This window comes from Ochotona princeps, chromosome 10 (genome assembly GCF_030435755.1).
Source record: "Ochotona princeps isolate mOchPri1 chromosome 10, mOchPri1.hap1, whole genome shotgun sequence".
In the NCBI taxonomy this organism is placed as follows: domain Eukaryota; kingdom Metazoa; phylum Chordata; class Mammalia; order Lagomorpha; family Ochotonidae; genus Ochotona; species Ochotona princeps.
The window spans coordinates 17,453,741-17,480,749 of NC_080841.1; the positions used below are offsets into that span (position 1 = coordinate 17,453,741).

A 27,009-nucleotide genomic window follows, 5' to 3' on the forward strand; every position below is an offset into this window, starting at 1 on the left:
TATTTTAGAAGAAATTCGTTCAAGAGTATTATCCCAATTACTTTGAAAATGTTTCAGAGTATAAGATCACAGATTAAACAAAGTGCTAATTTGCAGAAATATGGAATTATTCAAACGTGTGTCCGTGGAAGGACAGGGCTAGCTAACACAAGACCAGATACTGTGTGGGTATGTAACATCTTCCAAAACACAAACTGAATCATAGCATTATCACTTGAAAAAAAATGAGGATGTTTTTCAGAGGAAGTGCTCTTAACAAAAAGCTGAGGAAATCAAATCCCTCCAGACAAATCTTTACATAAAAAAAACAAAAATCAAGCACTTGAATTTCAAGAAATTTCAATTAAAAAAAATTTACCCTGATTAATTTTAAAACTGTACCCAATGTGACAAATACAGGAATTGCATTGAAACACACAAGGCCGATGGTCTTTTAAAGCTTTAGTAAGCTGCTTCAGGCACCTTTTCCCTCATACATTCTACTTCTGCACACCAGAACTCCGAAACAGGACGCTTCCAGTTCCCGTCTCCAGGTAACATTCTCTAGGAATGCATTCATCCCTTAAAGATTGCTTGTTATGTACTTAGACATGGTTAAGGACACATCTGTAAAGTCTACCAAATTGCAATATAAAATCAGTTTTGACAATTCTGAGTATCTTCATCTGATAAATCAATTCATAATTTAGAAATTATTAACTCTCTTAGAGTTATTAAAAGTACTCAGTTAACTGGAAACATTGTGGTATAGGTCCAGTGGCCTCACAAGAGGTCTTCAACATTATTCGAAAGGTGATGTTCTTTCCTCCTACAGTTAAAGCTGCTGGGTGCTAGTTTGTAATAGTGAAACTCATCTTCAGGTTAATGTCAGCAGGTGTAAAGGCTACCTAACTTGTCACCCCAGTGGAAAGAGGGCATGGATCACCACTGTAGACACACATCTGTAAACTTGCACACTAATTTTAATCTTAACAAGGAATTTCGGTGTCTTAGTGGCTTCAAGTTCAAGGTGTGGTTCAAGCATTGTGTCCTTTGTTCTTCAGGGTTATGGATAGCTTATTGGAAAACCCAGAGCCTTCTGGATCAGTGAGGTAGTAGGCTTCAACCCTCCTCGTGCATAGATCACACTTCTCCAAAGTTGGTGTGGCCCGTCTCCTTGGCATGCTCCCTCGCTTCTGCCTGGCCAGTTAATCCCTTCTGACACACCATGCATCTCAGGGTGAAGCGGTTGATATCAGTAAACTGTCTCTTTCTTCTAGCTTCATCTGCTAATTCCAGTGCTTGTACAAGAACAATGTCATCGTTCGAGGAGAAGATGGTCAGGGGAGGGGTGTCCGGATCTGGGAAGTTGCGCTGGAGAGGATCATAGTGGACGCCGTCATAAATGAGCAGCACCCTTTTGGTATACCCCGCATCTTCCCCAAATCGGTCGATTCTTACTGTCTGTGTGTCCACCACACAGATCTCGCACTGGTAAAACTTAGATAAGATGGATATCTCAATGGCTCCTCCCCATGTGTCATCCCTTCTGATCCACTCACAGTACTCCTGATTGGTTTTCCCAAGAATGGCCTCGCTGTACAAGTCTGGATCACTCGCTACAATTTGCGCTATGAGGCGCCTCATCTGAGGGGCACAGGCTGGATCCAGCACTCCGCCTTCAACGACATAGTACACACTGGTAAAGAGGCAAGAGTTGTCCGCTGGGACCATGGTTCTGGTCAGGACTGGCAAAGCTTCCCGGACAGAACCAGGAGCACCATGTTTTGTAAATGCAGGTGAAGTGTTGGGCCTGGTTTGGTCTTCTTCAACGATCAGCATGTCGCCTGTTAAAAATAAAACAGATCCAGAACTGCAGAGAAATTACAGGCATACCTTGGTGGCCACTAGCCCAGGCTGTAAATCACTTAACAGAAGGAGTTAGAGCATCAGCTAGAATATCGCTTCACAGCTACCAGAGAATGTTTCTGAGCCCCACTACTCATCCAGATGAAAACAGAACAAACAATATTTCAAGTTGCATCATCCCAAGCAAGGGACGTTCGAGGCACACACATTCATACTTCTTAGATACATTTGGAAACAAAATATCCTTGCAAGAGTTTTCAAAGCACATCTTCCAGAGGGTATTATACCTAGACTCAGCCACTAGGGGATGCTCATCCTCCTGAAACTCAGCATATCTACTTCGTGTAGTGTTGACAAGGTCCTGGATCCAAGAAACATTTTTTCAAAAGCTTTTAATTACCGTGTTGATGTTCAAGTTTTAACACTGGACAGAAATAATTACTGGATGTTAGAACTTGAAAGACTTCTCCAACCTGTTTACAAGCTAACTCTACAAGGCACGCATCTGTGAAACTTAAGTGTATGTGAAGATGTTTACAAAAAAAAACAACAAAAAAACCCACAAAAAAATCAACAAAGCAAAATTAAGTATCCTGAAGTTTTCAGCAAGAATGATACCCTGAAAGGGATCGGTCAGGACTGACAAGACAGGCCCTACCTTTTTGGACTTTTGTGGACGTATAAGAAAAATGGATGAGACAGCACGAAGCCAGCCCAGAAAGCCGACTGGGGAGGGCGACCCCGGGGGCTCTGGGCTTCTCTCTGGTCTCCACCCGAGCTCCCCGCGCCCCGGTCAGTCCTCCCGGCCCCGGCCCCGGCCCGACCCCGACCCGATGGGGTCTCTGTCCTCTCACGCGCCGCTCTCAGCCCTCCCAGACTTGCCCCTTGGCCCCAGCTCCGAACCCCTTACCTGACTGGATGGGTAAGTCCTCCAGGACGATGTCCCCGTCGCCGAGGTCCAGGCACTCCGGCGGAAACCCGACGAGAATTCGCTGAGCCCCGGGCGCGATGCCGGTGATGGCGGCAATTTGGCTCTGGAGTTCCCGCAGCCGGGTCCGGCTGGACAGCCCCTGCAAGACATGGGTGCCATCCTTGGCTTTGCAGCGGAGCCGCCACATCGTGCCGGACTGGCCGCCCCCAGGCCAGACGCCTGCGGGGCCGCCCTTGGTGGCGGCCGCGGGAGGCGAGACGCCGCCGGGGCCACCAGCCGCCGGGCGGACTCCAAGATGGCCACCCTTCGCGGGGCCAAACATCGCGAGAGGACGCCGGCGGGCGCGGAGGGGATGTACGCTTCTCGCGACACTTGGGCTGCAGGAGGAGGAGGAGAAGGAGGGACACTCGCCTCTCGGGCACTGCCGGGCAGCTTTATTGAGCGACGCGCCCGGGGAAGAGGCGGGCCGGGCGCGTGCGGAGGCGGCAGGTGACTGGCCGAGCCTGGAGATGCACACTGCGGGCTCGGAATGTCGAGAATGGCCCGTGAGTCAGTGAGTGAGGGGCCCTTGACAGGCTCGTGGCCGGCCCGGACCTTGACTCACGGGGCCCCAGGGCCCGGAAGCCTGGCCTGTTTCTCCCCTCCGCCCACCGGTCACCTCAGAAAGCGCCGCGTGAGCCGGGCCGCGACGCCCCCGGGCCTCGTCCGGGCGGGTGGCCGTGCGAGGAGGGCCGAGCGGGCTGGACACGTGCCATCCAGGCGCCCCCTCAGTTCCCCGGACACAGCCGGTCCCCGCCCCTGCAAAGGACAGGGCGGGCTGCGGCCACGTGACAATGCAGGCTGCTGTGACCCTGGGCCACCCTGGCAGGCCCAGGCCGCTGGCCGGCCGGGGACGGCTGGTGCAACCCAGGGTGGACACGGGGAGGGCGGTGGGAAGCCTCGCAGAGGAGACCACCGCGTCCTTGAGCTTCCACCAAGAGTGACTTAATAAAGACACCCCGGAGTTGGCCTCTTTGCTAAGAATTCCTTATCCACGCCTCCTTCTATCCCTGCCGGACCCAGGGCTGCCAAGTCTCGCCCTGCCCGGAGCGGCCTCTGGACAGACCCCCGGACGGCACCTGGCTTGCCAGGGCTGGCACGGCCAGTGCGGTTCACTCAGGGTGCTAAGGTGGGCCGGGGCGGGGAGGGCCAGTGTGGCCCACCCCGGGGGCGCGGTGTGGCGGGCATGCAGGGGCGGTGAGGTCCATTCGGGTGCGGTGTGGTGGGCATGCAGGGGTGGTGAGATCCACTCGGGGGGAGCGGTGTACCGGGCATGTAGGGACAGTGAGGTCCACTCGGGGGGCGCGGTGTGGCGGGCATGCAGGGGCGGTGCGGCCCACTCGGGGGGCGCGGTGTACCGGGCATGTAGGGGCAGTGAGGTCCACTCGGGGGGCGCGGTGTACCGGATATACAGGGCCAGTGTGGCCCACTCCGAGGGGTGTGGTGTGGCGGGCATGCAGGGGCGGTGAGGTCCACTGGGGGGGCGCAGACTCACCGCCCTGCCGTGCCGCCGCCGCCGCCCTTACATGTTGACAGGGCACTTGCGCACCTGTGCAAACACCTGTCCCCACTGGGTCTCCTGCAGGTGCTGCCGGACTCCTAGGGTCTTGACGATGAGCTGCTGAACGGACGCCGTGGCCTGGGCAGGGCGCGGCATGCACAGGAGCACGAGGGTGCGTCCAACGAGGACGCTGCGCTAGGGGGCCGGGTCTGGTCCACGGGGCGGATGCGCGCACACTCTCGGGGTGCAGTAGACCCCAGCCCTGCTCTGGCCGCCCCCAGCACCTGTTAGGTTCGCGTTGGCTGCTGCTGCCTTGGCGAGGTCGGGCTGCGACTTGGGGGTGAAAGCGTTAACCATCGCCACACCTCCCCGTCACCTCTCTAGGCGCCTGGCGTGCGATCCAATCTCGCGAGAGGGTCTTTCAAAAAGCTGAGCCAGAGTAGCCAGCCTTCCTACTGGCTCCGCCCCCAGCCCTGCTGGTTGCCGAGCAACGCGGCAGCCAACCCTGGTGGAGCTGGAGGCCTGGGTGCTGGCTAGCCTGGAGCCGACACGCTCTCCTTCCAGAGCCCGGCTCTCCGTCCTCAGCCCCGCCCCCGGGCCCCGCCGGCGTCTGATTGGTCTGTAATTGTCTCCAGGTGAGAGCCGACGCGCGGGAGGGCGGGGCCAGCGGGCACGTGACCTGCTGGGGACCAGGCTGCGGGGCCCGGCCCCAGGACCTGTCGGCTGCAGTCCGCGGAGTTACGGGCAAGCGCCTGGCCCGCAGCCGGGAGGGATCCTAGGCGCGGTCGTAGGGTGAGCGAGGACGGCGCAGCGCCTGCGAGGGGGCGGGCGGGACCAAGGGAGCCGCACACACCAGGAGGAGGTGCGGAGCATTCGAGCGTCACCCTTTCGGGAAGTGCCGGCCTTTCCGCTGACCCCAAGCTCGGGAGCCGGCCCTGGGGTGCATTTGTGTGGTCTTGAAGGAACAGTGGGTGCGTGGCCGCTGAAACAGCCGGGCCTTCTGTACCCAGGATCCCTTTGCTATCTGGGCTCTCCCACCCAGGGTTTCCCCCCTATTCTGCAGGTGACCTTGGGGAATCATTTACCACCTTTGCCTCCAGTGTTCCTTTCTGAGAACCCCCAGGAGACAGCTGGGAAGAGGGTGCCAGGCAGGAGATGAGCATGAGCGCACCGGAGGAGCGCGGTGAAGCGCTGCATTGGGCAGTGACAGGGAGCGCGGTTAACATGTTCGCACTCGGTGTCTACTTTTGGATTGAAACTACCTTGTATTTAAAATTTTTATTTATTTGAAAGGCAGAGCGAGAGAGAGAAGGGGAAAAGAGAGAAAGAGATGGGTCTTGCATTGACTGCTTCACTTCCCAGATGACAGCAACAGCAGGGGCTGAGCCAGACCTCTAGCTTAGGCTCCTGTGTGAGTGGCAAGGGACCCAAGCACTTGGGTCATCGCCAGCTGACTGCTAGGATACACATTAGCAAGAATCCGAAATTCAAACCCAGCCCTCCTATATGGGATGTGAGACCCTCGTGCCACGAGCCAGTCCTGCACCTTCTTGATAGTGACCTATTCTCAACTCCTCCACCCCTAACTTCTCTCCCTAAATTTTTCTGAGTCTGATGCCACAAAGAAACTTGGACCAGCCATCTAATTTGAGCAAGAAGTTTTCAATCTGTAAAATGGGTAGGAAGTAGTAATGGTGGAGAGATCTGCTTTGTTACGACTTTGCTCACAGGGTTGAAGGAGATCACACCAGTATGAAGGTAAGCTGCTGAGTCAGCAAGCAAGTGCAAAGTTCCAGCACAGCCCTCTTAGTAGGTGAGATGGCAGGACGTTGGCTTATCCCAAGACTGGAAGCTCTTCACTGTGATGAAGAAAGCTGGGTTTGGCTACTGACCCCGGTTCTTTCCTTCATCCAAAGTGACGCTCTGCACTGGTTTGGAGAACTTCTTCCTTCTCTTCCTTACATTCCGTCCCCCCACCCGTCCTTCTAGAAGCCACCAGAGAGCTACCATGTCCGGGCACTTTGCACCTCCCTCTGAAACCAGCAACAACAAAACGTCCAGTCTTCGAATGTCAGAAAAGAAATGCTGTAAGTCCAGGAAACAGAAGGGGCTGCTGTCTGCTGGGATGCTGTACAGTTGTGATTTTGAAACTTTGCTTCTTGGTGGGGGGTGAGGCATGGCTCCCTGCCATGGGAATTTAAAATGCAATCTCCAGGGGACAGCTTGCTGTCTGAAGTAGGTCATTCCTGTGAAATGTCTGACTGTGGGGTAGCCTGCCAGTGTAGCCCAGGAGTCTACAGGGTGTGGGGCTGCAGAACCTACACGCTCATTGATGTTGGAATCTGGGGCCCATGTGGTACACGCCGTGAGTAAGGCAGATCTGCCAGGAGCAAGTCAGTTGGGGCTGATGTGGTCACCAGTTTCCCTTTTTTGTCAGGCTGCATTTTGAGAGGGTTCTGCTCGCTGTGGTAATTGACAGTTGGGAGTTGGCATTGCCTCACTGCCTTCCTAATCTCAGGGGAGTGGGCCCCGACAGTGCCTTCCTACAGCGTGGTGGGACACCTTTCTTTCTTGTGAGGTTAGCTGTCATACTTTGCAAGCTGTTTTCCCTGTGTACTCTTCCCCTTTGAGGACCAGTGTCACAGGAGCATGTCCTTACTAATATTTTTAAAAGTCAGCTATAGGAGAAGGGTTTGCAAGAGAGATAAGCATCATTTCCTATCCACATCCTTGTAGGTTCTGTCTGGGAAGCTGGTCCCAGATGTTTGGGGAAACCTGTAAGAAATCTGACGGTTACTCCTGCTTGCAGATGGCACCCAGCCCGTGCAGGCCTGTCGGTGGCTTCCTCCCTCCTTGATGGTTATATATATCAGCAAGTGCAAGCAACGGCCAGCCTGAGACCGGGAATGGTTTCATGTTGCCTGCACTGCACCCTTGATATTGTGCTTTTGTTAGTTTTGTGATAAATGGTGAGACTGTCTTTAGCTTCTGCCCATGAGATTGACTGGACAGAAGCAGTCAGGATGCAATACTGGAATTGGCATACCTCTGCAGTTAGGGTCTCATTTCTCTGCCAGGGTGGGAAGCCTGGACACCAATGACACAATACCCCATGAGAGAGAACTTGTAGAGCCTTATGCTTCAGTACAGCTTCTGGAGTGAGCCTGTCAGGGTTGAATTTTGGCTTTTCCACTTCCTACCAGGGCCACCTTTAAACAGGTGTGTTGTCCTCCTGGGGCCTTAGTTCATTCTGTTCAGGATACTAACAGCATCTTCTCCCCTAAGAGTGATAGGAGGGTTGGGTGAGGAAATCTAGGAGAACGCCTAGAAAAGTGTTGGGCACACTGTCATGATGTGATTGCTCACAGATGAAGTCTACATTTTGTATAAATGTCCAAGTACTGTGCTGGGAGATCACTTTTTAAAAACATCCAGTCAAGAAATTTTTTTCCCCAGCAAAGAATGTCTTCCCCTCCTGGTTGGTAATATTGTAACCTGTACTAGGAGATCTGGCATGATCCCATCGGGGTACTCTCTGTTACTAGGATGCTTGATCCAAAAGGCAGCAGGGTGTTGGAGTGGGCAGTGCAGGCAGACTTGGACGCTGTGGGGTCTCTAATAGCAGGACTGTGGTCTGGTGTCAGTCCTTCTTGCTCTGCTTTCTTAAGCCAGGAGTCTCTCCGCCTGCCTGCCTGCCTAACTCTTCTCTGTGGATTTTCTGCCTTGGGGGTTTGATGCCATCAGGAAAGCCCTAGTCTCAGGTCTCCTTTCTGCCTTGCAAACTCTGTTTTCTGCTCAGGGCTCTAATTTCTCCTTTCCAAATTCCAACTTTTTCCTTCAGATATTTTGTTCTACTTCCCTGGAGGCCCTGGGGATTGTCCCAAAGCCACCATCACTCATTCACTGCAGTTTCTTCTCCCCTCAAGTTTGGACTCTGAGACTCTCGCAGAGAATACAAGGGAAAATACAGTGCAGAGAATATGTGCTTTTAATTTTCTTTTTGCTTTTGTATTCAGAGACATGTAAACTTGATTCTTTTAGTAGTTTAATTCAGGTATATCTTAGTAACATATGGTGCATCTTATGTTCTGCTATTTTTTTAAGCTTACTGTATTATAGGCATCTTATGGATGTTGGAAAGCCTGGATATACCCCATTGTGCATTGTATGGAAAATGTGCCCAGGAACAAGATCACCCCAGCAGCTGTGACAAGAGTATCCCTTGCTGCTGAGTACACCTGTGCTGGCTAACTTTGACTCTGAGAAGTGACTGGGCTGGAGGAGGTCAGGGCTGAAGAATGGGCTTTCTGGAGCCAAGAACTTTACAGGCACATGCCTGGGCCTCAGCTGTTCCAGGCGTTCCAGGGGCCTGTGAGATGCACAGATGCTTGGTTTAGAAACTCTAAAAGCAAAATGGGGGAGGGAGAGGCCTGTGCTCCTTTTTGTTTTATTTGTTTCTTTATAGTGCATCTGAGGCAGGCAGGTTATTTAGAGGCCTGTCTCCTTATATACAAAAGAAATGCATGCTCATGAAAAATTAAAAGGAAAAAAAGAAGGCGGAAAAAAAATCTCTCATAACCTCTCCTGTCTCTGCTGAGTCTGATGTTTTTAGGCACTGGATTCTGCAGCATCGTGTTCATGAGCATTAGGTTCATACACTACATAGGCTGGTCTCCTGCCATTTTCCTTTTTATGGGGGTGGGGGTCTTACTGTTTCATAGACTCTTTCATGTTGGGAAAGCCAGAGTGACCCCATTCTGTGTGTACAGATATGCCTGTTTCCCATGGAGGGATATTTAAATTGTTACCAGTTTTTCATCATCACCACAAAGAATTCTGCGGGGGCATCTTCACACATCCACCATCTCATATTTGTGCCAGCAAGGATTCCTACAGACATGACAGAGGGAAAGATACACACATGGGGAATGTTGGACAGCATTGAAATGTTTCAGGTTACTTGATGGCAATGGGGCTTAGCAACTAAAATGGCACTGGCTAACTAAAGCATCAATGTGTTACTGTTTGGCTACAGTTCTGTGAGCTTGGTTGTTTCATACCCTCTCCGACTAGTCAAACATCAGGAGATACTTAACAATTGTTACTCTCAGAAAGCTTGTGTTTCAAAATGTTAGACCTATTTAAGATGAATGATAGAAGAGGCTGGGAGCCATTGCTCTCCTGCAACCTCCTTCAGGATCAGGGTGGAGAACAAAGTTGGGTTTCCCAGGGAAACTAACAGTTGTAAGACCAGGTATCTGGGCAGGGTCCCGACCTTGACTTTGTACTTTGGGACCACTGGCAAAGCTGAACATCTGGGAACTTGAGGTTTTCTGTTTGCTTGAGGGAAGTTGCAGAGTTTCTCTCATTTCATCTGAGCATGTTTAATAAGGGAAAGTGGATTTCAGATTTAGGTGAGTTGAGCTTTCTGTAAAGCAGCTGGAAGAGGAGTTGGGGATGGAAGCAGCTTTGCATTGCATATCAGGAGATGTATCACACACATCTGAAGTCAGTGACTGTGCAGTGCCCTCCGGTCGCGCTAAGGTGTTGGTGTTGGCGACAGAGGCTGCGGAGGTGGTTTTGTGTTTTAATGGGCAGGACAGAACATTCTGACTTTGCCAGTGTGGCAGTTTCACATGGGAAGTGGGTTTTGTTTTGTACTTTAGAAAATGAGAAGCCCCAGGTTGGAGCAGGTGTGGCGGGGGGAGGGGCGGGGAGCATGGCACTCTTGGCAGAGGCGGCCAATGTGGTGCTGGAGGGCAGTTGGTGCAGTCCCCAAGGGGTATGTTTGATTTTCCTTTGAGTGTTCTCCACCCTGTGTGGTAGGCACAGAACATCTGCTTCCTTGGTGGCCTCTGGGCAGCTCTCAAGCATTGGTTCATTTTCAGCTTTAGGCAGGGCAGTGGGGCCCTTGGGAGAAGTGCCTAATGAGCTGGAAGGCACGGACAGAGCAGGCCATGGAGCACAGGTAATGAGCTGAACCATGCAGAAATGGACAGGGCCTGTGCTAGGCTGGAGAAAGTGAAGACTCAGGGGATTAGCCAATCCCCTGTGGAGCTTCTCTGCCTGCTGGAGGTCAGCAATCAGGGAGAGTGCAGAGGGGTTGTTTGTTGGCCTAGAGCTCCCTATTTGGACAGAGAGGAAAATTATAATGCTCCATTACCTCCCTTGAAGGGGCCCGGTGGGTAAAAGCCCAACAGCCAAGCCCTCCCCACTGGGGAGGGCTACTCTGGCATTCTGGTACTTGTTGTCTGACTTCCCCAGGAAACTCCTTCCTTTCTACTTTGTCTTTGAGATAATCTTCACGTTTCTGTCTCCAAAGCTAAAAGATGGATTTCACACCCAATCCTCCCTGTGACCCAACTGCTCTTTAGTATTACTGGACCATCTTCTCTCAGTGCAGACAGCATCAACCTGCAGGGCACCTGCTTGGCAGTGGTGCTTTCCCATTCCCCTAACTCATCAGAGAGGGCAGAACCTGAGCCCTGCCTGGTGACCTCAGTTTGTGTCTTAGCCTCCAGGAAAAGGGATGGTAGCAGAGCAGAATCTTCCTCATCCTGTCGCCTGTGGTAGGATAGGTAGGGAGGAGCCGGGTCTGTGAGTAAGCTGAGCAGCAGCTTCTCTTATGGAAAAAAACTGCAGGAAGCACAAAGTTTGAGTTCCAGCAGCAATTCTACCCTGGACTCACTGTGTATCCTTATCAGGTCACCTGACCTCTGTGCATCCTTTGCCCCACCTGTTGGGAAGGCCTACCTCTGTAAATGCACACTGCTACAAAAAGGCTGAGGAAGGGTAGACCAGTGACTGCTCCTGTCTCTCCACTATCTTTCTTTCCATGTGGTTGATCAGCCCTGATGTCCTTAAGAGCTGTCTCTATCAGAGGCTTCCCAGTGTCTATTCAGAACTTCCATCAAGCAGGTTTACCCTTTCGACTCACTGTGGTTTACAATGCCTGGCTTAAATGGAACTCAAAGCAATGGATAGCTGGAGGCAAGACTATTTGCTGTGTTCAAGCCAAGAGTTTACCCTTGGCAATGAAGGGAGGGTGAGATGCCCAAGGTGGAAACTCTATTGCACCTGTTATAGGAGCCAGCTCAGTTCTGTACTGAGGGAATCTCCAGGCACTAGCCCTACCTTCACAGCTGTATCATTGTCCGGTTACTAGGCATTGTCATGTTCAAGGAGGGTGTCGGCTTGACTTTCTTTCTCATCCTTGCCGTTCATCCCCTCTTTCAGCCTTGGGTACTTCTGTATGGGAATGATATGTCTTAATTGGGTACTTTCTGGAAGCATGACTCTTTAATTCCATTTCAGGGGAGTCTATCCAAGGTTAGTTTGCCTTACCTTTCTTCCTGCATCTTTGCCCCACAAGTTTATTGGGAAAATGAACATGAAGTCTATAGCCTAGTTCATGAGGTTCACTAGCCCCCTACTCATTTAGTTCTGTCTTGGTTTCCTTTTAGCATGGGCCTCCTACATGACCAACTCCCCTACTCTCATTGTGATGATTGGTTTGCCAGCTCGGGGTAAGACCTATGTGTCTAAGAAATTGACACGCTACCTCAACTGGATTGGGGTGCCCACCAAAGGTAGGTACAGGGTTTTCCTGGGGGCAGGGAATGGGTAGTTCTTAAGCCCCATGGCCTCTGCAAGACTTATCCCCCTGACATCAAAGTTATGGGGTGCTTCCAACAGAAAGAAGGGGTGCTTCCTGATTTTACTGGATTTGTTTCCAGTTTGGGAACTTGTCTCTCCTGGCCTGGGTAGATTGGCTTAATTCTGAGGAAATGCTGCTGTTGGAATATTAATTAATAATAAGTCTAGAGCTTTGGGTTTTCAAAGCCCTTTGCCTACACGTCATCTCATTGAACCCTAGCATTTCCTCTTGTGAAACAGGGGTAGAATGGCTAAGGAACTCGAAACTTGGACAGTTTAAGGCTTGTCCAAAGTTCAGTAAGTCCAGACTTGAACCCACTCTTTCAACTATTTAATCTGCTGTTGTTCCCAGTACACCTTGGTGCTTTTACTACTCCCTTGGCCACATCAGGCCAAGAAGTCCCCTTCGGTGGCACCATCGTATTGTTTTGCTCCTGAAGGGCTTGGGTATCTTCTGCAGTGTTTAATCTCGGGGTGTACCGGCGCAAAGCAGTCAAGTCCTACAAGTCCTATGACTTCTTTCGGCATGACAACCAAGAGGCCATGAAGATCCGCAAGTGAGTCTGTTACGAAGCCTGACCTCTGGCTCTACTCTTTTGGGGTCACTGTATGATTGGATGTGATAGGGCTTTGCTTTCCTCTCAGCAATTATCTGGTGGGGTCTTTAAGTAGAAGTTATGTGACGGGCAATTCACCTTGGGCTCGTGTAAGTAGAACAGGGTTCAGGGTGGGATAAAATACGTTCATGGGCTGGGCAAACAGGAAGACATTGGGTGCAGTGAAAACTTCAACAGCAAGGTGGAAAACTCTGGAGAGAGAACAATTCTGACCACTGGAACACTAAGTAGCAAGGGATGTAACTCCTAGAGTGAGTAGTGCGTTTGTGTCAGTAGCCATCTTGCTGATTGCTTTCACTCTCACGGTAGGCAGTGTGCACTGGTGGCGCTGAAAGATGTCAAAGCTTATCTGACTGAGGAGAATGGGCAGATTGCGGTAAGCCCGACCCGCTGCTTCTCCCAGGCTCCCACATTTTCTGCAGCCTGGCCACCTTGCCCCACTTTGGGTCTGCCCTGGTGTGGCTCCATTTCTGTGGCCCCACTCAGTTGCCTTGTTTGCTTTGTCCCAGGTCTTTGATGCCACCAACACCACCAGGGAAAGGAGGGATTTGATTTTAAACTTTGCAGAGCAGAATTCCTTCAAGGTAAGATCTGACTCCACACTGGAGGAGAGAGATTGAGTGGAAGTGGAGAATGTGGTTCTATCTGACTCTGGTGGATGAAGACAGGATATCTGAGTGCTTCTCTTGGGACATATCTTCAATCCTTGAGTATTTTTTTTCTGGTTCTTTCCCAGGCCTTTAGCCTGTTTGAGGTCCAGGGATGCAGGAGGCGCTGTTTTTAAATGAGGAGGTCTTGAAGGCCACTTTCATGAACAAAATCATGGGAGAAAAAGTGGCTGGGTAGGATAGGTGAACATGCACTCTTAATTAATATTTTGGCACGTTTCTGACTTACTCATTGGTGCCTTCTCTCCATGGCCAGGTATTCTTTGTAGAATCTGTCTGTGATGATCCTGATGTCATTGCTGCCAATATCATGGTAAGTGGTATCCCTGGAAGTGAAATGTTCCTGTTCACCTCTGGAATGTTCTGTTCTGTCAGAGCACTGTTGTGAACTTCTACCATCTTCCAGTGAGAAACAAAGTGCAAACTTTGAGGGATCAAGTCAGAATCAGTTGTTGAATTGACACTGAGGCTTCTGCTCTGGGTATTGTTTGAATGCTAAGACTTGGGTGTTAGTCTAGATGAAATTCTTCATCTGTCAGGACCACCATATAGTAATGCTACCTGCCCAGCTGTCCAGCCTTCTGGCCAGTTTGTTGTATGCATTGGCCTCCTCATGCCTGCTGGGGTCACTGCATTGTGTGGCCACCATTCAGTGGATTGTGGCATGTAGTAGGCACCTGTGCCTGTGCCCCTGGAGGTGCTCTCCCAATTCTGTGGGAACTCAGGGTCATCTAAGGACAAGGCACCTAGTCCCATGTCAGGCACTGGTTTGCATACCCTATTCTGGGCAGCATGGGGGAGAGTTGGAACCCATTCTGTTTCCTCAGAGTGTACTTAAAGGGATCGGGGCAGCTTCAGCTGCGTGACTGCCTCTGTCCTTTAGCCAAGGGCAGGCACATGACTCCCTGGGTGCCTTTCCCTTGGTGGTTGCCAGGGTCACAGGATGGGGGCGGGATTCCCAGAGAAGGGATGTGCCAGCAAGCCAGTGAAAGGCCACTTTATGGTCATCTTATTCTTCTCCTGGGCAGTGACTGTCCATAGAAGAGCTGCAAGGGCAGACCTGTGACTTGGCTCAATCTGTTCCTGTTCTTGTAGGAGGTAAAGGTGTCAAGCCCTGACTACCCTGAAAGAAACAGGGAAAATGTGATGGAGGACTTCCTGAAGAGAATTGAGTGCTACAAAGTGACCTACCAACCCCTGGATCCAGACAACTATGACAAGTAAGGGTTAAGGTCATGATTTGAAGGGTCTGAGGCCCAACTCAAGTGGGAAGAGACCCTTCCTCACAGTGGTCCCTAACTTCCTTTTGGTGCTCCAGACCTACAGTGTGTATATCATCCCAGAAAAACATGGTGTGGATATGTGTTGAGTCTTATACTTGGACACCGAAGTGTTACATGCTTTCTTTCTATCTATGTACATGCATCATGTGCTTATCTACCTAACCCTTGGGAACATGTCTTTCTCATAGAAATGTCTGGTTGATGTTGGCTGTCATTGCTGTAAAAACATGTATTGATCAGGTGGTATGGAATCCAGATAAGATGTGCTGTGTGTGAGGTATGAGCTCCGTAGCAAAATGTCAAGTCCATATTGAAGCAAATGGAGTGCCTTTGGCAGCCAGTGAGAGTCTGGCCTTTTGAAAGAACATGCGCTCAGGGCACTTACCTGCTGTGGTCACAGGACATGGTCCTGCAGCCAAGCCATGCTGAGACAGACGCACTTGGCACACCCAGATCGCTGCAGGTCAGGTGAACTTGTTCCTCCTTTTCTCTCTTTCAAGCGGGTTCTCCTGATTGCCAGTATTTGGAGGTGTTCCACTTCCCTGGTATGATGGAACAGTATATTCTTCAGTTGCCTAAAGCAGCCCTTATAGGATGTTTTTATTTATTATAGTATGTGTTTATAAATGTTATTCTGGTACTTGGGTGATGGGCGATTTGCATCATTCTACCATATTTTTTTCTCCTGAATTCTTTTTTTGATTAAGTACTTTTAAGGTGGGAAAAATCCCATGATGGCCACAAAGCAAGCAGTTCTTAGAAGTACCTTTGAGAGAGAACTGGTAAAGAAGATGGATATTTGTCTACAGCTCTGCCGCCTCCTGCCCTCTCCTGATTGCTGGTGCCGTGTTCCTAGCCAGCTCTTGTCAGCTTCAAATGAAGCCTATTTTCTCACCAAGTTCTGGTCTTATTCAAATCTTTAGGTCGTCTGGTTTAGTCCCTGACTAGGCACCAATTCTGTTTACCATGTTTATCTACACTGCCTGATATAGTGCTGCCTCCAAACCAGTAGAAACTAGGTTGGAGTGCAGGAAACTGTATGACGCTTTGTTGCCAAGGTGTAGTCAATCCATCTCCCGTAGCCTGGTTTCTGTAAATGTGGGGAGAACAGGGGAAAGGAAGAAGAGTTGCAGTGAACTTGCAAGTTCCCTTGTATTCTCTAGATCGGAGTTTCTTTCTTCTGTTTCATCCCAGGGATCTCTCATTCATCAAGGTGATAAATGTGGGCCAGCGATTTCTGGTCAACAGAGTGCAGGATTACATCCAGAGCAAGATAGTCTACTACCTCATGAACATCCATGTCCACCCTCGCACCATCTACCTTTGTCGGCATGGAGAGAGTGAATTCAATCTCCTGGGCAAGATTGGGGGTGACTCTGGCCTTTCAGTGCGGGGCAAGCAGGTGAGTAGTTAGTCAGCAAGTTGGATTTCCCAGGCTTAGAGTTGGAAGGGCATGACAGAGGTCATCTATTTTATCCCTTTCTTATTAAGTCCCATCTGGGCTTAGGCTATAGTTTCAAACAGGCAGTAGGCAAATACCAAAGATGTTTTCTTGCTCACAGTGCTTCTGGGTCTGTACTAAACCATGGGTAACTTGGAATCATTTCTGCTGTGGTCTTTTGGCCATTAGCTATTTACTGATCAGGACCTGTATTCTTAGCACAGTACGAGCTGCCCCAGTTGAAGTTCATTTTCTCTGGGTTTTATATTAACTAGGTCATACTTCACAGGTTTTTATCATGACTGTTCACACCGCACGTTACTGGCCCGAGTTACACATAGTGTGTGTGCTTGCTTTTCATAATTTTTATTTTCCAACCCCAGTTTGCTCAGGCTCTGAGGAATTTTCTCAAGGAGCAGGAGATAGCAGACCTGAAGGTGTGGACAAGCCAGTTGAAGAGGACCATCCAGACTGCTGAGTCTCTCGGGGTGACCTACGAGCAGTGGAAGATCCTCAATGAGATTGATGCGGTGAGTAGGGAGCTCTGAAGGCCAGAAGAGCCGGGAAGAGGTGCCTTTCCAAACAGAAACTCTCGGAAGTCACTCTGTGGGCAGTTGGATCCAGAGGAAGCACAAACCAAAACTGTGCAGAGTCTGAATCTGTGGCTGGTTCAGGGTTTGGGGAAGAGGTCAATTTGTACCCCCAGTCAGGGCTTCCTGCCTGTTTTAGTACCTGTGCCAACAGTGGGACCCAAACCAGCTTTTGACCTCGTTGCTCTGGCATCAGGGGAGAGTGAGGCTGAAAGTGCTCATTTTGTTCCTTTATATATCTTCCTCTTAGGAAAGAGAAAGAGTTAACAATGCAGTTATAGTTTTTGTTTAGCTACTTTGGTCAGGTAGTCCATCTTAACATTATCTTAGCTTTTTCTGTGCTTGAGCATGACAGTAGACATTTTTTTTCTTTTTTCCTTCCTACTCTTTTATTTCTCGTGTAAGGTGTTCAGTTCCTTCGTTTTCCCTCCTTCCCTGTTCTTCTTGTTGGCTTTTCTTGGCCTCCACATAATCCACAGTGGTAGGAGAAAAAAAATGTGTCTTAAGCTGGAGAAGACACCTTCTTTCTATAGAAGCTCTCAGCTGGTGAAGCCCACGCAGTGAGGAGCCCTGGTCACAGTCAGCTGCACAGCGTAGTGCCTGGCATGTACTCTGGGACTTTTGATCCTCTGCACCTTTTCCTTGTTTGGGATGGAGCAAGAATGGATCCGTCAACCCCTCAATCCCCTGCGGCTGTTTGCAGGGCGTGTGTGAGGAGATGACCTATGAGGAGATTGAGACACGGTACCCAGAGGAGTTTGCACTGCGAGATCAAGATAAATATCTGTACCGGTACCCAGGAGGCGAGGTGAGACTGCCCCTGCACAGAGTAGCTCACCAACCCTGTACTGGAGCTTGCCTTGTTCTGGGGGAAGGATTGAATGATTTGTTGGTGGTCTAGGATGATCCGAGTGTTCAGAAAGACAGCGGGGCTGGGAACAGTTAGGTGGCACAGAGTCATTGAGACTGCAGGAGGAAAGCCAGCTGGGTGAGAAAGAAATGGCCTCTTGACTCTGGGACTGTCAGCTGGTGCTGGCCTCCTACCAGCCTGCCCATTTCCCCCACAGTCATACCAGGACCTGGTGCAGCGGCTGGAGCCTGTCATCATGGAGCTGGAACGGCAGGGCAATGTCCTGGTCATCTCTCACCAGGCTGTCATGCGCTGTCTCTTGGCCTACTTCTTGGATAAGGGTGCAGGTACCATGGAGAGAAGGGCTGGGGAATACAGTGGCATCAGGATTCCTGGCAGTTCTCTCTCTCTGACTCTTCCACTCAAATTAAAGTACATTCTTCAGGCAGCAGTGTGAGGCTCCCAGCAGCTATGGGATTGTCTGCCTGTTGAATTTGCTCTGTTGCCACAAGAGCCCTCGGGGGAGGGGGGCCTGGGTTGCTGCTGCTGCTGCTCCTTGGTGCCATCTGGCTGAAGGGCCAGTGTTGAACTTCACATTCCCAGCTCAGTCCTATAATGGCGGGAGAGTGGTCTCTTGGAAGCATCTTTATCCCTTGGGTTGGAGTAGGGCAGTAGTTTCCGGGTGAAAGAAGTAAGGAGGTGCTGCTGCCTTCTCTGATACCAGATTCACTTGGGCTGCTGGGAAGCCTCCAGACTGGCCCTTGGTGTACCCCCAGAGAGCCCAAATAATCCCTTTATGGAGCCCTGGCTGTGGTTCTTATTCCTATATTGCCTGCCTGGAAGTTTCCTTCCTTAGCCACTCAGGACTTGGGGTGGCTTCTTTGGCTTTGATGAACATCTGAGGTTTGGGGGAGCCCATGTACCACTGTAGGTTATGGTCAGAGTAAAGAAAACTTAGGCACCCCTCATGCTTTTTCCATTAACTTGACCTTGCTCCATTGTGCTAAGACTCCCCTCACCTGGTCTTTCTGCTTTCAGATGAACTACCCTACCTGAAGTGCCCTCTCCATACCATCTTCAAGCTCACTCCTGTTGCCTATGGTAACTATGGGGCTGGGGCTGGCAGGAGGTGGGGATGGAGGAAGGTTGGGATATTTGAGTTTTCTCTAAAGGTTGGCCAGAAGGTCAAAGTCCTCACCCCTGCACATCAAGGGATTTTCCTTAGTGCCTTCCATTGTTAAAGGGACGTTTGGGCCCATGTGTTTGGGAATGTATACCTTCATTTAAGATGAGTTTTCCTAAACCAAAACTAGGGAATTATTCTTAGAGCTTTTCTTCTGACAGTTTCTTCTCTTTCCTCTGTGTTGCCAGGGTGCAAAGTAGAAACAATTAAACTGGATGTGGAGGCTGTGGACACGCACCGTGACAAGCCCACTGTAAGTATTTTCCCATTGACAGACTGCCTGATTCCTGCCCCCTTGAGTCCTTGAATCTTTGTTATCAAGAGACTGTATAAAAGCAAAATAGATGCAAGCCTCATAGCCTAGATAGTCTGCTGACTTCTGAAAGGAAAAGAAAGCGAAATGACATTTAAACAAATTATGTCTCTTTTTATTGATCAGCCTTGAAATATGGCTCCCGGGAAGTGCTTTAAATATGAAGTGAAATGCAAGCCTTCCCTCGCCACCTCCAGGTTTCCCTGTAGGAAGCTGGGTGCCTAGGAGCCAATGAGGTCGAATCAAGAGGGGTTAGGCTGATCCTGGCTCTGACCCTGATGGTCTGTGTAATTGTACACAAACCCCTTCCTTTCTGTGAGCTGCCTTCATGCTTTGCGACATGAGGTTCCAGGAGCTTTTCTCTCCACAACCCATTTGACTCCCAGGGGCTGGGAATCCAGGCCGTGTCCCTCGATGTGGAGCAGCAGGAGTGGGGAAGCTGTGTGGTTGCAGGCAGTATTTAGCCAAGGTGAGGGTGAGCTTTTGGTTTGGCTCTCATTTGTGTGGTGTCCCTCCGTTTCCAATCAGAACAATCTCCCCAAGAACCAAACCCCTGTAAGGATGAGAAGGAACAGCTTTACGCCTCTGTCCAGTTCGAATACAATAAGGCGTCCAAGAAATTACAGTGTTGGGAGCCGGCCCCTCAAGCCCCTCAGCCCTCTTCGTGCCCTGGACGTGCAAGAAGGGGCCGACCAGCCGAAGACCCACGTCAGCATTCCGGTGGTGTAACCGTGTGTGTCCCTCCAGCCCTGGCCTCCTGCCCTTGTCACTAATCACCAAGGAGTCAATGTCACTTCCACTCCCCATCCCCCCCGCGACACCTCACCATTAATCCTAACAGAGATCCTAAGGTCTGTGTTTGCAGACCCACTGTTGTCATCTGCCTCATCCAGGGGCAAGTGGGCAAACTGGGTCTCTCAGGACAGGTGCTCAGCTGGGGTGGCCTGGAGGAGGAGGAAAAGGATATGTTCTCTAGGGCTTAAGCATGCCCCCACACTTGATGCTTTCTCTTCCTGGTGTCTAACTCGCCTCTTTCCTGGTGCTGGTGATGTGGGCAAGTGAGTGGAGGGACACACAAATGCCCATTTTCCCTTGAGTATTGCCTCTTTAATGTGCAGTTCCTTCTGTACTGGCTGATTTTTCCTCCTCCACTTTCATCTCCCGTTCGGCTTGTCCAGCGTTGTGCACAGCACTGTGGCGTCTGTCTAGAAGGAAGGTGGCTAGCGGAAGGGAAGTCTGGGTGCCTTTGCTACTTGGCTCAGTGAGTCTTTTCCTTCCTCTCCAGCCAGGTGCTGTAAGGGTCAGCCCAGGCTGCAGAACACTTGCAGAATGCTCTGGAGACTGCAAGACAACATAAGCGGACAGTTGCCACCTGTTTTCATGGGTAGTGATCCTGTTTTTCATGCTCCAAGGATGTGGAAAACATCTTGTATTTCAGCTTGAAGAGCCCAGTGTAGATCTTGGGTTCTGCAGGCCGGGTCTGGAGCGGAGGGCAGTCTCGAGCACTCTCAAAACTCTCTTGGGTCACTTACCTCTTTTCTTCTCTGGGTCTCAGATTCTTGGCCAATCCCAGCAAGTTCTCTGTCAAGGTCTAAGAGTCCCTGGGCCTCTTGGAAAGGACAGTCAAGGGTCACTCTGGAGATCTGAAGTGCTTCAGGGGCAAGACCACATTTTCCTATGACTGTCAGCACAGCCTTCCTCTGGAGTTAAGAAAGTTTTCTTCTTCTTCTTTTTTTTTTTTTTTTTTAGCATCTACAATTTCTTCTTCCTAAATGTGGAAAAAGTTTGATGATGAATTTAATTATGGGGGTATTCTTTGTTCATAAGGAGAATCTATCTCAATTTCTAGAGGAGTTCTTGGCACTCCATGGAGTCTGGCTCGTCATTCACCTCTATCAGTTTCTTCACAGAGTTAGGCAGGAAAATTTAAGCTCATAGTTTCTTGGTGATAAATAACGGCTTATGCTCAATCCCAATGCAGTATACAGAATGTATGACTGTGTGTATATTACACACATGTGTATGTACATTTGACTTGGAAGCAAATCTAGAGTTCTCCTGAGATTTTTTTTAAGGTAGGATGACTCCTCACTTGATAAAGTTATGAATTTGTGTTTTAGCATGAGTTAGTGATTTTCCAAGGATGTTTATATCTTGGTTCTCACCCAGCTGTGTTCTTTAGAATTCCCTGTAGAGCTTTGGAAACACCTGTGTCTACCTGGGTCAGACCTCCCAGTGACTCACAGCTTCTGGGTGGATCCTGGACGAGCAGTGTTGCAGTAGCTTCCCTGTGACTGATTCATTCCCCAGGTTAGCAGCTCTGCCCTAACCACTTGGGTGGGAAAACACTTGGGTGAAGAATCAGCCTCCAAGTTCTGATGCTTCCTGGTTCGGAAGGAACAGTTCTTTTGAGGTAGATGTGCGAGCAATTGACAACTTGAAATGAATTCACCCCTTGAAGGCAGGATGCTGCCTTTTAAAAGCTTGTTCTAGGCTCCTGTCCCGTGTTGAACCCTTTACTCTGTGGGATGCTTAGTGCAGCCCTTGCATTTGGAAATCCACTGTTAAATGAATTTGGTTGAAAGCTGAGGGTTTTAAGCATCTTGGAGAGAGACTCCAGTGATGAAAGTCGTCAGCACAGGAAGCTGCCTGGTGCTCTTGAATCTGTTACTCAGTTCACAGCCAGTTTTCACAGTCAGCAAGGCTACATTATCCCTGAAATTGTGCCCGAGACACAAAGTTACCTGCCCTCACATTGTGTCTTTAGGAGTTTTCTTTTGGCTGCACACAGGTAGAAAAGGACCTTATCCTGAAGAAGGGTATTTTTTAAGAGGACTTACTATTTAAAAGAAAAAAATTATTATTTACTTTTTACTTGAAATTCAGAGTTATAAGAGAGAGGGAAACTCAGAGAAAGAGAGGGATCTCCCATCTGTTGTTTCACTCCCCAAATGGCGACAACAGCTAGGCTGAGCAGGTCCAAAGCCAGGAGCCTCTTCTGGGTCTGCTGTGTGGGTGCAGGCACCCAAAGATTTGAGCCACCCTCCATTGCTTTTCCAGGCACATTAGCAGGGAGCTGGATTGGAAGTGGACTGGCACCCATAAGGGATACCAGCACCACAAGAAGAATTAGCTTGCTACAGCATTACACTGACCCTTGAGACAAGACTTTTGATGTGTAATAAATGAGTCCTTGCAACGCAGCAGCCTTGAGTCTAGGACTGCTGAAGCTGCAGTGGGCTTCTCCTGTCTTCTGTTTTGTGCCAGGACTGAAAGGGCATGGGAATACCCACCCCCACCCCAGCAGTGTGATCTGGGAGGTCTGTACATGCAGGCTAATGTAACCTCGTCTGCTGTGCTTACATGGTGGCATCTGTGGCCCAAATGGCATAATTCAGTCTTTTCTCCCAGTACGAGAGGAGAGGAATGCTGAGCTAATGTGTGGGAAGGTGGAGCTCTGGGGTGTGCAGCCCTGCATTTGAGCTCTACTCACTCTTAGTGAGAGGGCGGCTTCTGGTGCAGCAGCGTCACATCAACCTGTCAGAAACCCCCGTTCCAGAGAGGGGGCCTTGGCTCCCAACTGGCCGAGTGGTTTTCCTAAATTGACAGCAAGGTTTTGGAACCTTTTAGGTTTTAGGGCTAGATGCCTTCAGAGTTCAGCAGACGAGCGCAGGACAGTATATAATGAAATGGAGCTCTCACTGTAAGTTTTTGAGAAGTCCTACTTGCCATCTTTCACTCCCACCCTCTCCACGTCTTACTTGAATGTGTGCCGGTGATGCTCATGTCTGAATCCTGGCTTCCGCAGGGAAACACTGGGCCCCAGTCTACCCTTGGCTGATGCTCTCAATCTGCAACAGGGTGGGTGCTGTGGCTCAGCGGAATAAACTGCATGCATCCCATGTTAAGGAGGAAACCAGTGAAGATTTTAGTATTTAATCTGCTGATATAAAATAGGGAAAGAAAATCATTACATTTCCTTATTTCCCCTCGTTTCCAAAGCTGTATGAGGAAATCCTGACATATTTGAACAAGGTAACTGAAGCCTACTTAGAGAACCTGTTTCTGTCCCTGCCTCCTCATCTCCCAGTTGGAATGCAGTACTCACTGATTATCTCTAACATCTGTTATTTTGATACAGCTGTTGGGATTGTTTCCCCAAGATTTATTTTCTTTTTATTTGAAAGGCAAAGTTACAGGGAGAAGGAGAGAGAGAGAGAGAGCGAGATCTTCATCCACTGGTTCACTCTCCAAGTGACCACAATGGTTACAGCTGGGCCAGTTTGAAACCAGGAGCTTCTGGGTCTTGTGTGTAGATGCAAAGGCCCAAGAACGTGGGCTTTGCTCTGTGTTCCCAGACCTTAAGCAGAGAGCTGGATGGGAAGTGGAAAAGCAGGACTTGAACCAGTACCCACATGGGTTACCAGCATCGCAGGTAGAGGTTTAGCCTACTATGCTATTGTGCTGGCCCCTAAAGTTGTGGTTTTGCATTGAGTTGGATAAATAGGAGAAAAATCGTTTAAGAACAAGCATTGTACCAGCAATATGCTACATATCATTGTCTCTGGTTTTTTGGGGGGCTGACAGGGGAGGAATCTTAGTTTCCCAGGAAGTTAGAGTCAGGGATAGAAATCTCTACTCACCAGAATGAATGTTTCACATGAGCTCAGGATCATCATCTTGAAACCACACCTGATGTTCCAGGGGGCTGGTGGTATCTGATATCACTGTTTGGGAATAAAGCCGCCTCATGGTTTTCCTGTGAGCAGGAGAGCCAGGAGCCAGGGATACCCCCCAGTGCTTAGGGTAGCCTGTGGACAACAGAGACCCACCCAGCAATTGTGAGAAATGAGGGAGACTCAGGCTCATTCCACCGTCTTTGCCCCTGAACTGTGATGTGTTGTTGTCAAGAACTGAGTAGTCTTGTGTATCTTTGCTAGTGTGCATTTTGGCTTGCTTATATTTAAAAAATATATATATATATATATATTTAAAAGTAACAGGGGTGGGTGTTGTGGCTCAGCAGAATAAGCTGCCTGCATCCCATACTGGAGTACGTGGTTAAAGGCCTGGCTGCTTCGTACTTCTGTTTCAGCCCCCTGCAAGTGGAGCCTGCCTGAGAGTCAACGGCTGATGGCTACTTGGGTTCCTGTCACCCACGTGGGAGACGTGGATGGAGTTTCTGGGTCCTGGCTTCAGTCCGGCCCCCAAGCCCAGGCTATTATGGGTGTTTGAGGAGTAAAGCAGTGGATAGAAGATTCTCTATTTCCTTTCCTTCTCTCTCTCTCCCCCACCCTCTTTGAAATAAAGAACAAGTTTTATACAAAGTTTTAAAAAATATATGACAGTTAAGTTAGTTTGTAACACTGGCAGGCTAGATGCTTGACTTAGAGATGACACTGACCTTGTAGATACACCCAGAAATTCCTTTAGACTCAGTCCACAGAAGCCTCCCTGAGGTAGGGTCTGCCAGTCCAGTCATGGATGGACTCTACTTGGGGCTGTATGCCAACTGACACACTATCCTGGGGTCCCTTAGCCAACGGTTTACCAGCGTTCTGATTGTAGCTTGGTTTTATGCATTCATTATTGTAATTCTTGGTCTATAGCACCTGTCACAAAAGAATGAAATAATTTTCTTTATAGGGAAATTATATACGCTGTGGTTTTTTAATAGATATTTCTTGTATATATAGTAATCCAGGTTTCATAATTTTGTAAAAGCTGGTGGTAGAACATCACTTGAATGGTGTTTCATGAGCTGGGGAAAAGGAATGTCTCTTCAGAGCCTACAGTTGTGACATGTACTTGAAGTCATCTTATCTAGCTTCCTTCATGGTTGGACTTTGCGTCACCATCTATGTCCTCAACTTGACTCTGTAGGGAATGTTGCATTCCATTGGGTAGTGCCGGTGTTTTTAATCTGCCATGAAATTGGCTTTTGTTTCTAATCTGATAAGTAGAAATATAAAGGAAATTTTATGGTGAAGAAAGGAGTAGGTAAAAGTATTTTTTTTTCAGTAAGCTATTGGTGACTAATCTCTGTCTGCCCAATGTGTTTGAATTGTCGTGTATATTTTCCTTGATATTAATATCAGATTATTAACTCTGATATGGTGATGATCTTATGATGACAGAAGTAGAGGAACTGATCACAGTGCCCTTTGGAAGTGGGGCGGGGTTAGCCTGAGAAACACTGTGTTGAATGGGAATGAGCTGGGTTGGGAAGCCCAGGAACAAAGTTCCACCATGATTTCCTAGGTGTTGTTCTGTCCAGATTTAATTGGTGGCATTGATAAGAAAATTCACCTGAGGTGTATGTAACTGTTTGAAATGTGTGCATGTGCATGTGTGTATGTGTGTGTGTAGACTGGGTCAATAAAATTGCTGAGTAAGTTGAAGCTACAGAAGGCTCCTGGGTTTTTTTGTTTTCTGTTTTGGGTTCTGTTCACTACTCTCCACCTCTCCACTAAAATCTTGCCTCTTGCTACACAATGAGACTTGGGCAAACTCACTTCAGTGTGACTGACTCCAAGGTCTAAGTGTGGCTCACTTCCACCACCTTCTGGGGGAAATGGGAAGGACATCATGGAAAACAGGAACTTTGTGTGTTACTGCTGGCGCCTGTGTAAGAATGAAGGACAAATTGCATTGAACTACACTGTGCTATCAGTCCCATTAGCAACATGTAATTCATATTACCTACTGTAGAGAAAAATGTTGGAGAACTTTCAAAACATGACCTGTCTTTGTTTTTAAAGGGATTGCAGTCAGTGGTATAAAATGATGTTTACCGTCTTCTGGGACAGGAGCGTGTGCAGGTGGGATTGTTTCACCATTCTCACACCTTAGCCCTTGGCATCCTCACATGCAGCGGGAACCCGTTAGAAAAGCAGGACCACAGGCTCCCTGCCAGACCCACTGAATCAGAGGCGTCATCAGAACAGGATCACGGAGTGGTTCCCAGGCGAACTCAGCCCTTGGGCAACACTGTTCTAGGGAAAAAACTTCTCACTAGGGAAAACGTGAATTCCCAGTGAATGGGAAGAAGCTGATCTGCTCTGAGAACTGCCTTCAGAACAGGATTGCAATCCCAACTGCCATAGGTGCCCTCCCAGAAGCCGAGGAGGGAGCCCCCGACTGCACGGTCACTTTTGGGGCACAGTCGTGGCCAGGTGTCACCCACACAGTCTCCTTTGACTGCCGGGCCCCTGACTGCTTGTGTCACAGTGGGGGTAGGTACCTTTTGGCCCAAGTCTGATAGGAGCGCCTGGTTGAGGGTCGGCGCTTCAAGGAAAGCAGCCCAGGGCTGTGGCATCAGTTTGCCTGACTCCTCAGAGCAAACTGATGTGTGGGCGTGGATATGAGAATGAGGGGTGCGGGGGAGCCGTGGAAAGGATGGGAGGGCTTTGCTCTACTTCTCTCGGTGGGTCTTTTCGCCTGGGGCGTAATGGCTGTGCTTCTCTTCCTTCTGACCCGTAGGTAGCAGCGAATGGCTGTGCATAGCGCCTCCTCCGTGACATCCCCCACATCGCTCCCCTGGCGATGTGGAGGCTGAGGCCAGACCTCTCCGAGGGACTAGGACCTACTGAAAAGCTCCAATGTCCGCTCCACAGAGACTAGAACAGGATATCAAGTGGGGACTCGACTTTTGGCACCACCAAATTGAGGCCCGGGAAAATAATCCCCCACATTGCTTCCCCTCATGCCCAGTGGGAATGTCAGTTAACACTCAAAAGCATAACTGCCCTGTGCCTACAGACGTCGGACAGCCGGAACTGAATAGTGTTTTGTCATCTCTTTGCTGGGTTCCGCCCACATCGGCCTCTCATCCTGTCCAGGCGTTTTGCATCTCGCTGTAACTCCCTTCCCAAGTTCAGGTGTACCTCTGCAGCTTTAGTTTGCAGGTGAGAGGGCTGCCCTCCAGGTACCCTTTCCCAGGCAGAGCTGGCCTCTGTGCCCATTCATTCTAGGAGTGCAGGCTAGTGCCCTTTGGCTGCATTGAACATAAGACAGATCACCAGGTGAGTGGAGGGTGTCTGAGACCCCCAGTCACTGTGAGACTTCTCTTCTGCCGTGATGGGTGAGT

At 49.6% G+C, this 27,009-nt stretch overlaps 2 protein-coding genes across 8 annotated transcripts; one reads left to right on the forward strand and one right to left on the reverse strand.

The window, feature by feature from the left end:
- On the reverse strand, positions 1–4,757 carry YOD1 (YOD1 deubiquitinase). 2 transcript variants are annotated; one of them, XM_058669119.1, is made up of 3 exons: positions 4,368–4,757; positions 2,759–2,918; positions 1–1,826 (listed from the first exon to the last, which is right to left on the reverse strand). In XM_058669119.1, the coding sequence occupies exons 1-3, from the start codon at positions 4,473–4,475 to the stop codon at positions 1,123–1,125; spliced, it is 972 nt and encodes a 323-aa protein (XP_058525102.1). In that variant the 5' UTR covers positions 4,476–4,757; the 3' UTR covers positions 1–1,122. The 2 variants fall into 2 exon arrangements, with proteins under 2 accessions (XP_058525102.1, XP_004578745.2); XM_004578688.4 differs by lacking the exon at positions 4,368–4,757 and having other exon boundaries at positions 2,759–3,166.
- PFKFB2 (6-phosphofructo-2-kinase/fructose-2,6-biphosphatase 2) lies at positions 3,230–26,682 on the forward strand. 6 transcript variants are annotated; one of them, XR_009246154.1, is made up of 18 exons: positions 3,230–3,947; positions 4,404–4,495; positions 6,312–6,406; positions 11,783–11,908; positions 12,436–12,532; positions 12,902–12,968; positions 13,102–13,176; positions 13,517–13,573; positions 14,356–14,480; positions 15,738–15,945; positions 16,368–16,514; positions 17,278–17,382; positions 17,642–17,771; positions 18,463–18,525; positions 18,796–18,860; positions 19,449–19,709; positions 25,682–25,741; positions 26,403–26,682. XR_009246154.1 is itself a non-coding variant. In XM_058669116.1 (17 exons), the coding sequence occupies exons 3-16, from the start codon at positions 6,328–6,330 to the stop codon at positions 25,700–25,702; spliced, it is 1,365 nt and encodes a 454-aa protein (XP_058525099.1). In that variant the 5' UTR covers positions 3,230–3,947; positions 4,404–4,495; positions 6,312–6,327; the 3' UTR covers positions 25,703–25,741; positions 26,403–26,682. The 6 variants fall into 6 exon arrangements, 5 of the variants coding, with proteins under 5 accessions (XP_058525099.1, XP_058525098.1, XP_004578744.3 ...); XM_058669116.1 differs by lacking the exon at positions 19,449–19,709; XM_058669115.1 differs by lacking the exons at positions 19,449–19,709; positions 25,682–25,741.
- Positions 26,683–27,009: the final 327 nt, after the last annotated feature.